We start from the raw sequence: 15,732 nt of genomic DNA on the forward strand, positions 1-15,732 counted from the left end.
TGTTCTTCAAGGTTGTCAGGTCTGTTCTGCCATATGTGAACCTTCCTGTGTGAACTGTCCGTCCACTCCACTTTAGCGTCTTCAGGCAGATTAACTGTGGCTTTGCAGGGCAGCTGGACAGACTCTACACCTGAATCCACCACCTCCACCTGGGGGACTGAAAAGACAACAGAGCACTGAGCACAATAAGCATTGCACTGAATAAGTTAAATATTTGTAGTTAAAACATGTTTGACTGATTCCTTTGAAGTTGCCTTTGATGTCCAATCAGCAGCAGAGTTGTTTCCTAAAGAACTCAGTGTTATCTTTGAAAGACAATGCTACTGCACTTATTATCAGAGAGGTGTCCTATGACACAAGATCAACATATCCAGACTAGACTGCTAGCTGGATCAACAAAGGTAAAAAGCTATCTTTTTTATCTTTTATCTATTTAAGCTATCTCATCCAACTTGCTACTGATCAATAAGTTCTATTTGTTTCACTTCACTGAGAACCTTTATTGGTTTGGGGGGTAAAGTATGGAGTTAAATTAGTGTGTAAAAGGCCACAAATGTGCATTATATGAAATACACATGGAATCTAAGTATACACAGATAACAGACCTTTGACAATGAGCTCCACTTCCTTCTTCATCTTCATGCTGCTTTGATTTCCTTCCCGGATGCAAACTGAGCAGGTGTAGGTGTTTGAGTCTTTGTCTGTGGGGTATTTCAGGGTCAGACTGAGGTCTCCAGGTTTTAGCAGCTTCCTCTTCATCTCTGTTCGGTCTCTGTAAACCTGGTCCTGTTCTTCAACCTGGTCAGACACGTAGACCTTCCTGTTGGAAATGGAATTGTCGGTCCACTCCACTTTAGCGTCTTTAGGCACATGAACTCTGATCTTGCAGGGCAGCTTGACAGACTCCACCCCTGAATCCACCACCACCTTGTAACCTGAGGGGACAACAAAGCACAACATTAACTGTACAGACATCAGCAGCAGCTGTGATGGTCACATGACCTCCCTGTCCCCTCCTTGTCTTCTAGTCTCAGTCAGATCGTGTCTCAGTTTGTTCCTGATGTGTTCCTGACTTGTTCTTTGGTAACTAGTCTGCAGCGTCCTGTAAAGTGCTGCAGACATGTTGGATGAAGAGCAGAAGCACAGACAGACTGAGCCTCAGCCTGGGGCTGATGAAAACTGTGCCTAGAGGACTACTCAGGATTTCTGGGTTTTCATTAGAGGAAGGAAAGAAGACCGTAAACATACACAGCGGATTTAGTGGCATTTTGATCATTTTTATTTCATTAATAACAGTTGCTGGGCACAGACAGTGACACACACACAGAGCTGCACCTCTCCCACTGCCAGCTCAACATAACAACAACAACAACATTGTTAACCAAAACTCTGAACTTATAAGCCGGCGAACTGTGATTGCAGATGCAGCGCAGGTGCGTCCATCGCACCTGGAGCAGCATCTCAAACCATGCCCCGCCACACACCCGCGTATCCAGCGGCGCCGGTGATGAGGTGGGTCCGGGGTCACCCGCGTCTCCAATGGCAACCCCGGAGCTGGACGGGGGCCACCCATGCAGCAAGCAGCGGCGCAGCAGGTATGGCCCGAGGATCATGAGTGTGTCTTCAGGCGTCCAACATGCCGGACTACAGCACACACCAGGTGGAGGTGAGGCCGGTCTGCTCAGTCCGCTACGCTACAACGCTACATCTATCACTACAGCCATCTTCTTCAGTTTTACGACCCGGCTCAAACGCCGCAACATTAAAAAAAAAGATGAATACCAGAGTGTTAGCGAGTTTTATCTTTAACCAGAATACCAGGTTGGCTAAAATGGCTGGTGCGACCAAGGCAAAGACAAGTGAGCTTCCAAGAAGCTTACCTCGGGTATGCTTTTATCCACGCCTGACTAGGTGTGGCCAATTAGCACCAGCTGAAAACATTGAGGAGATTAGGGGCTGCAGAGGGATCGTAACATTCAGTTTGTTACCCATCACCAGCTCGTCCGTATGTATCTGGAAGTCCCACAGTACCTTAGCTCGGTCATTCTCCACCACCATTGGGGGCGTCTCCCATTTTGACCTCGGCACTTCCAGGCCGTATTCGGCACAGATGATTCTGTACACTATGCCGGCCACTTGGTTATGGTGTTCCATGTATGCCTTGCCTGCTAGCATCTTGCACTCTGCTGTTTTGTGCACCTAGGGTCTTGCCCGGTGTGACAGACCCCAGCCTCTATGGATCTTGTGCTCAGAGATTGTTCCTGTGCTGCCATGATTAAGGCCTCATGCTCTCTTTCAGTTCAACTTTTTTCAGGCACTGGTAGGATTTCTGGATGTCAGCCACCTCCTGTATCTGCCGGTGGTACGTACCATGCAGGGGCCTGTCCTTCCATGATGGTTCCTCCTCTTTCTTAGGGTTTCTGCTGCCTGATATTAACTTGCGGTTGATTGGGGCCATCTTCCTGATGTAATCGTGGATGTTCGTTGTCTCATCCTGGACCGTGGTGGTAATACTCACCAGTCCCCAGCCTCCTTCCTTCGGCTTAGCATACAGCCTCAGGGTGCTTCACTTGGGGGGGGGAAACCCTCCATCCATTGTAAGGAACTACCTTGTCTTGATGTCAGTGGCTTCTATCTCCTCCTTTGGCCAACTTATTATCCCAGCAGTGTCTTATTCTTACTGTTCAGCTGACTCCTCAGGACTTGCCTGCAGGTACTTGGTGGTTGCAGCTTTTCTAGCGGCCTCTTCATGATTCCCATTTGCCTGCGGGATCCCCAGGTAGCTGTCCTCTATGTCTGCAATGTTGCCTTCTGGTAGTTCAATCCCCTCAGTTCTGACTACCTTCACTCCCTTTGTCCTCACCCGACAACATTTCTCCAGTCCGAACGACATTACGATGTCATTGCTGTATATCCTGGTGGTGTGGATCAGTGAATCGATGTCTCGTTCACTCTTGGCATGCAGCTTGATGTAATCCATGTACAGAAGGGTGACTGACAACTGCTCCATTCCGTAGTCGGTATCCATAGCCAGTTTTGTCAGTGATCTCGTTGAGGGGGTTCAGGCCTATGCAGAACAGCAGTAGGGACAGAGCATCTCCTTGGTAGATCCCGCACTTGATGGTGACTGGTGCTATGAGCTTGAAGTTGGCCTCTAGTATTGTACACCACATCCATTGAGTTCCTGATGAAGGCTCTGAGGGTCCTGTTGATCTTGTATAGTTCTTGGCATTCCAGGATCCGGGTGTTGGGCATTGAGTCATAAGCCTTCTTGTAACCAATCCAGGCAGTGCACAGGTCTTGCAGTCTCGGCTGACTGCTCAGTCTACCAGTAGCTGGTCTTTTGCATCTCTGGTATTCTTGCCCATCCCTTTCTGTGTCCCATTCATGTATTCAACCATGTCCCCTGTCATCTTAGCCACTATGATACCTGACAGGAGCTCCCATGAGGTACTGAGGCAGGTTATTGGCCACTAGTTGGATGTGACCAGTCCCTTCTGGGGGTCTTTGAGGATCAGGACTGTCCAGCCTTCGGTTAACCATTCTCAGTGTCTCTCATTGACTAGAAGTTGGTTCATTTGTGCTGCCAGATGCTCGTGGAGTGCAGTCAGCTTCTTCAGCCAGTAGGCTTGAACCATGTCAGGGCCTGGTGCTGTCCAACTCTCCATACTGGAGAACCGTTCTTGGATGTCTGCAGCTGTGATGGTTACTGGACCCTGTTCAGGGAGGTTGCTGTGGTCTGCTTGCATCGTTCTCCCATATGCTCTTCCAGAGTTGCTCCTTGGTGGTGCTCAGTGGTGAGTGGGGGGGTGGCTTACTGGGCTTAAGCCCGGGTTGTTTTTTTCAGAAGCCCGGGGTCTTTTGGAGTGTAACTGTTTCATAGTTAGATGCCTGGCTGACAACTGTATAAAACAAAAAAACTACACACAATATTCGAAGCACATAGTGCACACTGTGGGAATTTACGACGTAAATCCCCCCTAATATTGGTATGATCCGAGCTCAGCGACTGAGCTAGGGGGCAGGGCAGCTGCTGCCTGTTGGTGAAACAGAGCCAGGCGCAGACAGAGGAGAATTGAAGTTTGACCAGGTACCAAAGCAAATCATTCGTACTGTACAAATAATGTAAATATGACGGTGTATCACGAAAGATTGATATCGAACTGATCACTTGACCCATATTACGTTACTTGCTCTTCGAGTGAATCAACAAATGGCGAAATGAAAAGCCGAACAACAACAATGCTGTTTCTTTAGAGAGTCTTAGCTTACATGTGTTTATTTCATATTTTCAGTTGTTACCCTTCACGGCTAAATAAATCTGTTTCAGTAATGCACTGATATACAAGAATGGACATAAGGGGCTCCTTTCAAAGAAAAAACTCAGGTAGATGTTATTTTATAATTATGCTTAGTATGTTTTTCAGTATATTTCTATGCAAAACAAGAGGAACTTCAATACACAGCAGTATATTCACAATTTAAACCAGATATTTACATACACTTTATGGAAAACACAAGAACATTTTTTTACTGTACAACATCAATTTAGAGTAAACTTGTTTTGTTTTGGATAAATAAATATTGAAATATCTTTTGAATTAGTTAAATGACAGAATACAGAGAGACAGAGCTGTCTATTTTTATCACTTTCATTAAATTTAGGAGAACATATACACTAAGTTTATTGTTAATTAATAACAAAACTCCAGACGATTCTATTCTGAGCTTAAGAAGCTTCTGATAGGTTAGTAGAGTCCATGTGAGTAAATTGGTGGCACACCTGTGGATGCATATAAGGCAAAACACAGAGCCTGTTTCTTTGACATGGGAAAATCAAGAGATGTCAACCAAAACACCAGGAACAGAATTGTGGAGCTCCATAAGTGTGGCTCAATTTTAATACAATTTGGTGCCATTTGCAATTATGAAATACAGATAGTTTCTCTCTTTACTCTTAAAGTTAACAAATGTTTTTATATTGTAAAAAAATAAACATTTAGTCTGATTTGATGTTACAATTAAAAAAGTGTTTGTGTTTTTATCTGAAGAGTGTGTAAATATCTGGTTTCCACTGTATATTTGATGATTGTCAGCACAAAGTTGATGAGAGAGGAGCAGAACAGAGATGAACAAGAGCAGGTGAGACACACATGTTAGTCAAATGGTTGTTTACCAAAAGTATCACCGTATCATAGGTACTCATGTATCTCGTACCTAGTGTTTCTTTTTAGGTTTGTTATTTTTCAAGTTATATATTTTTTAAGTTATGCAGGCTTGTTTGCACAACAAGGCTAAATAATTATATAAACTTTTCTGAATCTAAATAGTGGACTTTGGTAGAATTAAAAAAAATAAGTGTAGTGAAGGTCTGTGATGATTTTCAGTGCTACTATCATCTAGTTCTGATTCTGGTTCTGTCTTGGTTAAATTCTAAGTAGTCCTGATTTTGAACTGTTGTAGTCCTGTTTTAATTCCGGATCAGTTCTGGGTCTGGTTGAATTGGGGTTTAGTCCTCGTGTCTTGATACAGCCCTGACTTTGTTCTGCCTTGCTGCTTAATTAAAGAACTAGTTTAAAATGTCCTGCAGATGTGATATATATTTTTCCCTATATGAAGTCATTCTTTTTTGAACAACTGGCCAAGTCTGTGAGTCTTTGCTTGGCAATTTCAGGTATCAGGTATGGACAGCTTGCTTAGACTTCTTTGTCGCACCTTTCTGCAGCTCTGATAGTTAGCTAGCCTCCTTCCCTGCTACCTTATGAGTAATTTCTTATCTAATGGTTACAATTTTATTTGTGAAGAAGTTCATAACGACATTAGTAGTTAACGTTAAAGGAATAGATGGCTTAACAGTGCTCTGACTTTTTGTCTGCCTGGCTATAGTACTGAAGAGAAACCTAAGGTTGTTCTTATTTTTTTCAGTCAATGATGAATCCTAAGAAGTATTTAGTATTTACAGAGGTTGCAGAGTGGGGAAAAGCAGATAGAGACATGAACAGGTTGGTGGTGTACCTGGGGCTTCTGTTTAAGACTTTCCTTCCTCGTCACCGTCACCCAGCCATCCTGTTTTCCTGGCTCATCAGGACAGTCTGCTGGGTTAGCAGTTAGCAGGGCCTGCACTACCTTCATCTACACGCGCTACAGGGGCCAGGCTAGCAACAGGTTTTCAAGGGTGTGAAACTGAGTCTCCAATTCAGCCTTCAGAGTTGCAGCTAGGCTACATTCATTACAAGTATCATTATCGCTAAAGGCAACAAGGCAGAGGATTAACTAAACATCTGAGCAGGAAATTGCAGTGGGGTGAAGAGGTGAAGAGGCCATAGTGCTAATGAGTCGGTTACAAGCTGAGCTAAGCTAGAAACAAAGACCCAGCGAGGGAATACTGTGAATATAATTCGTGAGTGAATCAACTGAGAGTGTTTTGGATTAAGCACGTGAAGATTACACTATGAAATAAGAAGTTATCTATAAGTTTTTATTAAATTGTTACACGGGTGGCTCTATCTGTACACATGCAGCCTCTGTGTCAGATCAATGCAGTGAAGCACACACACTGTTTAGTAAAGTCATGTTGTGGAGCTGTTTCACTGATCAATGACTGAGTCTGAAGGAGGTTTTCTGACTGACAGGAACAAACCTGGAAGTTTCTCTTCAGCTCTCTGTATCAGCTGTTTGTAACTCTCAACTTCTGGAACAAGTTTGTGTGAGCCGCAGTCAAGGAGCCACCAGAGGACACCTGCTAACCATCGGCATTATGGGTAGTGTAGTAGGAGACACTCACCTGACATGAAATAGTGCCGGAAATGATATAAAAGACCTCCAGAAACCACAATAAGAACCAGGAGAACCAGGAGAGCCACTAGAACTTTGGCCCAAGATCGTTCTAAGAAGAAACAATAAAACAAGAAATTGAACTGTTACGCTCTTACTTGTAGCAGCGACCTCTGACCTGCATTTACTACACTGACCTTTGACCTGCAGCACTACTTTCTGTCTCAGGATGTCTTTGTCCCTGTAGATGGTGCAAACATATCCTCCACTGTCTCCATCTGTGGGGTATTTCAGGGTCAGACTGAGGTCTCCAGTTCTCAGCGGGTCTTCATTCATCATCGTTCGGACTCTGTAAAAGCCATCCTGTTCCCTGATGGTGTTACGTGTCTTTGAGTACACGTGGACCAACATGAAGTCTACATCAGAGCGAGTCCACTCAACCGTGGCATCCTGTGAGAGGTCAGCTGTCGTTTTGCAGGGCAAGATGGCAGACTGCGATCCTTCTACCACCTTCACAGTCACCTGCTGGTCTGAGAGGACAAGAAACAAAAATGATCACATATAGAAGCAGCAGCCATTACCACAACACTGAACTACACTGTTATCCTAGTGTTTACATTCCTCTCCTCTGACTCTATCCTTCCAGTAGAATTAATAAAGTATATAAATATCCTTTGTGTGGCCATTATAAGTTGATAGTGTGCTGAGCCTTGTGGAGTGGTGCACAGATACTTTTACATGTTCATTCACTGCAAAAAATAATACAAAATCACTCATTTGACATTTTTACATTTTTTTGCATGCTAAATCGAGCACTCAGATGAAACAAACCTTGCACCCTCCTGATGAACTAACGGGTGAGAAAAACATATCAGGGTTTTCAAACTGTGCTAAAGAGCCAGCAACATGTGGCTAGTTTATCTAGGATTATTGTCTCAGACAAGGTGCCAGCTCAGAGTTCAGCTTCACGTTAAACCAGGTCAGTGGAATGAATGAATGTTTTGTTAATGCCGGTGTTCTGAGATTCTACTTTGACAAAACGTCCAACCGTAAGCAGTTTATGCACATTCCTGATGTCACAGAGTAATTCCAGCACAAATGTAAGTAGGAATGACGGTTTGCCACTTAACTTTGCCCATCAGAGTATGCTTGTAGCTCATATTCATAAAGCCAGGATAGTTTGCTACTTCATTTTACCCGTTAAAGTATGTTTCTTGCTCTTATTAACAAAGGTAGGATGATTTGCCACTGAATTTTATCTGTTGAAGTATGTTTATAGGTCACATTCATAAAGGTAGGACGGTTCGCCCTTTAATTTCGTGTTGTGCGCATACGTAGAAACAACGCGTAGGATGGTTTGTCAGGTAGGATGGATTCCCAGAACACCGGTAAAACCTTTACTGCATTTTTATTGGGCCTCAGTGGGCCCAGAGTTAAAGTGCAGAACAATAACTGGAATGTTTATGTGAGTAGGCACTTTTTTTAAACGAATCAATCAGGGTTAGTTGCTGACCTTTGACCTCCAGCTCTATGTCTGTCAGTCTACGTTCAACTCCATGGCTTCTATAACTGAGGGTGCAGGTGTAGTTGCCGCTGTCATAATAATTTAGGAAATACCTTTCTTCAGTTAACCTCTGACATTTTTCTCCAGAACTGACTTATGACCAGTAATTACAACATTTGTCGGAGATTTTCTGCTAACCTTTGACCTTCAGCTGGATGTCTATGACTCTCCGTTCCTCTCCTCCATCGCTGATGGAGCAGCTGTAGTTGCTGCTGTCAGTCTTTGTTGGTGTTCTCAGAGAGAGGCTGAAGTCTCCAGTGTCCAGAGCGTCAGACCTCATTGATGTGCGTCTGCTGTAACGCTGGTTTTGTCCTGTAAGATCATCTCCTCCTTCTCCTCGTAGGTGAACAGATTTCAGATCAAGATCGTTGCGAGTCCATGTCACAGTGGGATTTGTCTCAGGTATGATACCGGAGTACTGACAGGGCAGCAGGACATAGTCTTCCCCCTCATTCACCTCCACCACCAGAGCCAGGGCATGCTGGGAAACTGAGATGAACACACAAACAGAAACACAGATTAACTGCTTGCCTTCAGTTTAGCACAGTACTGACATTTATCTGCAGGCATGAAAGAGACTTTTACAGTTAGTCTCTCCATGAAAAACCAGATTCAATTACAGTCACTGGTGGTCAAAAAAATTACAGAATAAACTCTTAAAGTGTGACCTCATCACACATCTGTGCAGTACTCTAAGACTCATTTAATATCAAACTAAGAGATATTATTATAAACTACAGATCTAAGATTAAACAGCTGGAAATGCTAAAGTGATGAACACGTTAAGTTGTTTACCAATGCTTGAAATACACTGTTGTAGCATTGCAGTACAAGTACAAACCTACACAAAATAAACACCTGATACTGTAATTGTATTCAAACTATTTTAAAAATAATCAGAGTTTACTAGACTTCCTGATCCACTCATGAGAATATTAATGTCCAAGACGATGGGAGGCACAGAGCTACACAACAACACACAGCAGTCGTAGTACAAATACAAACTTAAGCAAAACAAACTAACAGTTTGCACGTTTCCAGGAATCTGATTTATTCATAGGACAGTACAACAAACACAGGAAGCAAACACAAAAACACACACAGCAGCTGATTGTAACATGAGCTCATCTGAAAGCCACCAAGAAGAATCCAGTGATTTGAAAGTTGCTGCTTTGGATTGTTAGTTTGATCTGAATCAGAATCCAGTGTTTGATGGAAATCTCCTCCTGCTGCACTTCAACACATTAAAGAGAGAGAGATGATGATGAGAGCAGAGAGAGGAAGGTGTACTTACCGTGCAGGAGGATCACAAACACCACAAACATCTTCATGTTCCTGTCAAACTCAGAGACTCTTTAAAAGCCCTTCAGGACATCAGCTCACAGCAGCTTCACTTTCCTCTGCTGATCATCTACTGACACTCTCACACTGCTCACACTGTCACAGAGTTCAGCTTCACACTTTGTTAAACCAGATCAGTGGAAACAACTCCAGATGTGCACGAATCACTTCTGAGGAAAAAGGAGGACGTTCAGTTTCCTCCTAGTTTCACACCTGAGCGCTCCGGTTGGAGGCGGCTGCTGCAGCCTCACCCTGACACGCACAAAGCTCCACCTTCAGTCCTGACACTGAAACATGCACTGAGGGAAGGCCTGAAGCTCAGCCAATCACAGAAGAGAATCGGGAAAGGTCTTGATCAGCTGTCAGAGTGAGGCTACCTCACTGCTGAAAACAGTGGACCTGAACTCCTTTCTTTGTGTAACCTCCCACCAGTTCACAATAGGCAGTTCTCTTTGGGTCCTCACAAAAGCAAAGACCTCTAGGGCAAAGGTGAGGTATTCTTCCTCCCTGCATATGACATACAAAGAAACAGCAGACAATCCTTCGCCTGTACGTGTGTGTCATGGTCCTCCAGGCCTGCTGTGTCACTGCCATTTCTCTCTCAGTATGAATATGTAGTGTTTTTGTGTTTGTTTCTTTAACCAGGCGTGCTGGGTCCAGGACCTCCACCCTCCTCCTCTAACCGTGCAAGTGAACCAGCTCACATTCCTGTTGTTGCCTCTAAGTTTACTCATTTGTCATCTCCTCTGTGCAGCAGCCCTGGTGTTGTTTCCCTGCAGACAGAGTGAGAGAGCTGTGGAGTAGTGCTGGTAGAAGTGTGCCGAGCCTTCGAAACGACCTGAAACCGTCTCCACAGTGACACCTGCTGGACAGTTTGGCTGTCACCACATCTTGATGACAATATTCTGTGAAACCGTGACACAGTAACATTCATGTTGCTCACAATAAATCAGTTTATAAAGCCAAACACAGAGAGGAAGGACTGCAGCGTTTCCTGTAATAATCATGTGTTTGGGTCACTTTAGGTTTTCTGGGAGTTCATGTTATCAGGTTTGTTTAACACACTGTCAAGTAAAGATAGAAGCTGACATAGCATTAGGCTGTTTTTAATGAATTAAAAATCACGCTGCTGTGGATGTTTTATCCTGTAACACTGGCATGATGTTTTACTGAGTCTGTGAACCTTCATTACTTCTGTTGTTTATGATAAATTCACAGCAGAAGCTTCAGTGGGAATAAAAATGGGGAAAGAAAAAACGAATTTGCCATGAAAACAGTTAGAAGCAGATCACCTGTATTTAATGGATGTGTTTTACAGACTATTGTATGTGAGTGTCAGCTTACAGAGAGGATGACGTCACCGTTTTATTATAGAACTCCTGTTTTATTTCCTTCCTGAAAGCAGAGAGCAGGTTTTATTGAGATGCTGAAATTAGTTTACAGCAGTGTTGCCTCCTCTCTCTCTCTCTCTCTCTCTCTCTCTCTCTCTGCTGATAGGAGTGAATGGAGCTCTCGCCCTGAGTGAGTACTTGGTGACATGAGGCCTGGGATTTTCTTCTACTTTCAAGAGACAGAAAGGAAGCTCAGCCGTGTGAAAGTCTGGCTTTCAACATCCCATTACTCCTGTCTACCTTCTTTATCTCTTCGACTGTTTAACCCTTGGCTCTACCTTCACTCACTTTCTTTCTTGATTGAAAAAGAACAAACTCTGGGACTGAATTCAGAGTTCAGATGGTTCAACTTTAGACCTGAGAGGAAAACGATACTTCTGAACCAAAGGACTAAACTTTAGGATGGAAATACAGGATTTTGCACACCAATGAAATGAACGGGACTAAATGAGAGGAGAATTTAATGCAGCTCAAGTTCAGAATCATGAGGCCAGATTAATGGCATGGTTAGTTTTCCCTGTGGTCTCTCTTTTCTGCCTACCTGTAAGCTCAGTCTTCAACATCCTTTGTCCAGTGTATTATCATAAACCTGGGCCCTGACTGATTCAGTATGTTTATGATCCGCATGTTTGATTTTCAGAGATTTTATGTCTTTCCTGATTTTACCTTCCCTATTCAGACACAGTCAGACGCTGCTCTGGTTCCTCTGCTTCCTCAGATCTGCTCCCAGCTGCTAACAAGAGTTCAAACTGTCTCACTGACATCGTTTCATATGTATGAATGCGTGATTCAGCTTCTACTCCTGCATCAAACTATAATGTTCTCCATGCCAACGTCACTTTTTTTCTTCACTGTGGAGTTTCTGAGGACTTTTTGCAAAAATGTAACACATTTGGTGTGTATATAGGCTACATGGCAAGTTCTGATTAGTAAAATAACACAGTGTGTAACATCCTTCAGCATCAACTTAAATCTCTGGAACGCTTGATGTAACCCAACTCTGACGATGAACCTCAGTCGCTGTGCACCAGTCCAACACTGTGTTCTTTACTGTGTATTCACCACAGAGAGGCAAGCTAGCCTATTACAGTATTACAGAGTCTGGCAGTCTTTGCATGATGTCCACGTCACTGTAAGTTTCTAGCTGACTCTCAGGTGTGACAGGTGTGCCAGCAGGAAAGAGTAATAATAACCTGCATCCTGAGGTTTGTCATGCAGGATTAAAGGAGCCAGGCTTTGTTCACACAGCTAGGATTGTATTTACACTGACCCTGGGTCAGTATAAGTATCATACAGTTTAAACGAAGCACTGAAACTTGCACATATTTATTACAGATGCATTGAAGCTAATCGAGATATTTACTGTCAATCTGTGGCTGCGATTAATCACTTTACTGGAAACTTTATTAACTAGTAACTTCATCAGTCATGACAGAAGCTAATATTTCTGGGCTAACATCGTTTAAACCAGTGGTTCCCAAACTTTTTTTGCTGGGTCCCCTTTGTTTTACAAGAAACATTTGCCCGCCCCCTCGTGCGCACAAACACATCCTCCAACCACACACACCCATGTTTTGCTCCATTGTGGTTTATTTCACACCTCAAACATTTAGTAAACAATTAAGCAAATACAAGTAATCTGTAATAAATTACAGGTAGTAATACAATAAACTACTAACTCTTTTACGTCCGCACCTACACGGGTATTTTTGAAAACGCAGCTGTTTCGTCCACACGTAAACGGCGTTTCGAATCACCAAAAACTGAGATATTTAAAACTCCTTTTTTGCGTTTACGTGTGGACGAGGAATACAGAGTTCGTCACGCAACGTCAAAGGTATGTGCTTTTTTCACGCCACGCTGTGCGCCACGTTATTGTTTACATGAGATGAACTGCAGAATGGCAGATAGAGACAAAATGCTGTTAATCTGACTGTCTGCACGTTTTACACGCAGTTACTGTCCCTCCATTTACAAAGGCAGAAGCGTCATGTGTGATTATTTTAGTGTAGTTGTTTTTTTTCCTGTGTAATAATATTCAACATTGCTATCAATACATTTTTCAAAAAATGCCTCTCTGTGCAAAATGGGTTCAAAAAATTGTCTCATGTTTCCTGTTGTCCTGTTAACAAAGGCTGGAGCTCATCATGCTGAGAGGGGAGCAGCATTTTTTGGCTCTTCACACATGTTCATTATATTCTGATGATCCTGGATGGAGACAAACTACAGATAAGTGTGTTCAGCCCAACTAGTTTATCTCATTACAGCAGTTTGATGTTTCCCTTTGGATCCCCCTGAAGATACTGACAGTGAAGCACGTACATAATACTCCAGCCTTTCAACTCTGAGCTTATTTAGTTCTATTAATACACTGAAATCTCATTTGTGTCATGAAGAAAGTCTTTAATTAAACAGAATTCAAAGATCAGAAACATTTCATATATGGAGTTAAACATGAATCATTGTTTCAACAACATATTTATTGTTGTCATAAACAGACAAGAAGACAACAACAAACTGCTCCTCCCATTCAACACATGTCAGTCCATATCCCAGCAAACTAAATCATCTCCATTTACACACATCAAATAGAAACATGAATCACTTGTAATGATTAGAAACTTGATAGAATTTCAAATCTAGTTTGGGGAGTCATTCAGTGAGAAACAGTGAAATGATTTTCCATGTGAAAAGGTGGACAGCAGAAACAGAAAGAAACAGTGAGAACTAAAAGAGAAACAAAGAGCTTTGGAACAACGAGGCAGCAGGAGGACAGCTGCAGTTTAACAGCTTCACTGACAGGAAACAACATTAGAAACATCATCATCCTCAACTCATCTGCTCCACTGACACTGACACCTTCAACGGACACACCTTCACTTTACCATAAGTGTTAATAAATGGAAACATCCTGTGAGTGAAAGTGTGTGTGAAGGTGTGTATGTGTGTGTTAGTATCAGGATCAGAGAACGACAGCTTTCCTCTGTTCCAGTCCAGATTCACTCTGATCCTCTGGAGCTTCTTCTCTACTGAGAGAGCAGTGAGAGGAGCTGATGGTGACCATGCTAAATATTTACCTTTCTCTAACCCTATAGTCCAAAATCCAGACAGTTTGTATCCCTTCCTCTGCAAAGACTCTACAAACATACCCAGTCTCCAACATGTACTCTCTTCAATCTCGACATCCCAGCTGTGAGTCCCTGAGTTAAAGCCCTCAGAGCCCAGGACAGATTTATAATAATCAAACCTCTCTGGATTATCAGGAAGCTGCTGCCTCTCTCCTCCTCTCACACTGGTCAGATCTTCAGACAGGATGAGGTTTGGATGAGCAGTGTTTGGGTCCAGAATGAGAGGAGTGTAGGAGACCATGTCCTTCATGTTGTTCCAGATGTTGAAGGTCAGGTTGCCCAGGTGTTTGGCCTGGTCTATCAGAGCTCCTGAGGGCAGCTGTGGATCATCCAGCAGGGGGCAGCGCTGGACTCTTTCCACTGCAGCCTTGTAGTTGTGCAGGAATGAGACGTCTTCAGCTCTCAGCTCCTCCTCTGTGGCTCTGACTGTGTCTGAAAGAGCTGCTATCTCTCTGCTCAGAGCCTCCATCTTCTCCTTCATCATCCCACTCTTCTGCTCCTCTTCCTCCCTCAGTGCAGCCAGCCTGGCCTCCTCTTCCTCTGCTAGAAACTGCTGAAGCTTCTTAAACTGCTCCTTAATCTGCCTCTCTGTGTGTCGGGCCTGGACCTTAATGTGTTCTGCTGTTTGATCAAACTTCACTTGAACTTCTTCACAAACCTTTAACTTCTTCTTTAAGGGCTTCAGAGTTTCCTGAAGTTCCTTCTTGTGTTGTTGTGCAGCTTCATCGATGGGTCTGAATCTGTGATTGGTGTGTTTTTCTGAGTCTCTGCAGACGAGACACACTGGCTGCTGATGGTCCAGACAGAAGAGTTTGAGTTTCTCAGAGTGCAGACTGCAGAGAGCCTCTGAAGCTCTCTGATCTCTCTCCTGTAAGAACGACTCACACAGGTTCTTTAAAGCTCGGTTTAAAGGTGGTTCATTCCTTGAAGATCTTCTCTTACAAACTGGACACTCGTGTGTTGGTCTCTCTCTCCACCATCTCTTCAGACAGTCTTTGCAGAAGCTGTGGCTACATGACAGAAGAACAGGATCTCTGAAGACCTCCTGACAGACCGGACAGCAGAGATCCTCCTCTGATCTGGAAGCCATTGAGTCTGTGAGTGAAGCTGAAAACAGCAGACAGGCAGTACAGTCAGTCCTGGCTCCCCTCCCTCCTCTACTACCTTCACTGAAACTTCCTTTGAGTCGTGTTTTTGCTCAAACTCACATTCAGTGTGTGGAGCGTCAGCAGCTTGAAGCAGCAGTGTTGGAGTTTTCCACTTTTCTCTAGTGCAGCTGGACTCACTCAGAGGAAGCTGCTAGTTTGGTCTGAACTCAGTCTGATCGTCTGTGCGTCTCTCTTTACTGAGGACGAAGAACTTCCTGTTTCCTGGTTTGTCGCATTTGAGTGACGTGAGAGATCGAGCTTCTTTCCACTTCCTGTTATAAATGTGTGAGTATGACAGCATATCTCATTTCACATGCAGGTCAGAGCATGAAAGCTGTGATGCAGCAGTTTGAGAAAAATTGCTGCTGATATAAAATATTTTTTGT

At 43.5% G+C, this 15,732-nt stretch overlaps 2 protein-coding genes across 2 annotated transcripts in view; both read right to left on the bottom strand.

Annotated features, from left to right (window-relative positions):
• The window catches only part of LOC134622818 (uncharacterized), a 10,160-nt gene extending 324 nt beyond the window's left edge, over window positions 1-9,836 (bottom strand). The window contains exons 1-6 of the mRNA XM_063468142.1: window positions 9,633-9,836; window positions 8,477-8,827; window positions 6,972-7,304; window positions 6,785-6,886; window positions 606-935; window positions 1-157 (exon numbers count right to left, since the gene is read on the bottom strand). The exon at window positions 1-157 is cut by the window's left edge and continues 173 nt beyond it. Of these exons, the coding sequence (XP_063324212.1) occupies window positions 1-157; window positions 606-935; window positions 6,785-6,886; window positions 6,972-7,304; window positions 8,477-8,827; window positions 9,633-9,669 (1,310 nt within the window). The 5' untranslated portion in view covers window positions 9,670-9,836. The remainder of the gene's footprint in view (window positions 158-605; window positions 936-6,784; window positions 6,887-6,971; window positions 7,305-8,476; window positions 8,828-9,632) is intronic.
• A 3,666-nt stretch (window positions 9,837-13,502) lies between these two features.
• On the bottom strand, window positions 13,503-15,537 carry LOC134622820 (nuclear factor 7, ovary-like). Its single transcript, XM_063468151.1, has 2 exons — window positions 15,407-15,537; window positions 13,503-15,305 (listed from the first exon to the last, which is right to left on the bottom strand). Exon 2 carries the CDS (start codon window positions 15,286-15,288, stop codon window positions 13,900-13,902), a length of 1,389 nt encoding a protein of 462 aa, XP_063324221.1. The 5' UTR covers window positions 15,289-15,305; window positions 15,407-15,537; the 3' UTR covers window positions 13,503-13,899.
• Between the last annotated feature and the right edge of the window lie 195 nt (window positions 15,538-15,732).

This window comes from Pelmatolapia mariae, unplaced genomic scaffold, assembly GCF_036321145.2.
Source record: "Pelmatolapia mariae isolate MD_Pm_ZW unplaced genomic scaffold, Pm_UMD_F_2 NODE_ptg000226l+_length_42744_cov_1, whole genome shotgun sequence".
Classification (NCBI taxonomy): Eukaryota; Metazoa; Chordata; class Actinopteri; order Cichliformes; family Cichlidae; genus Pelmatolapia; species Pelmatolapia mariae.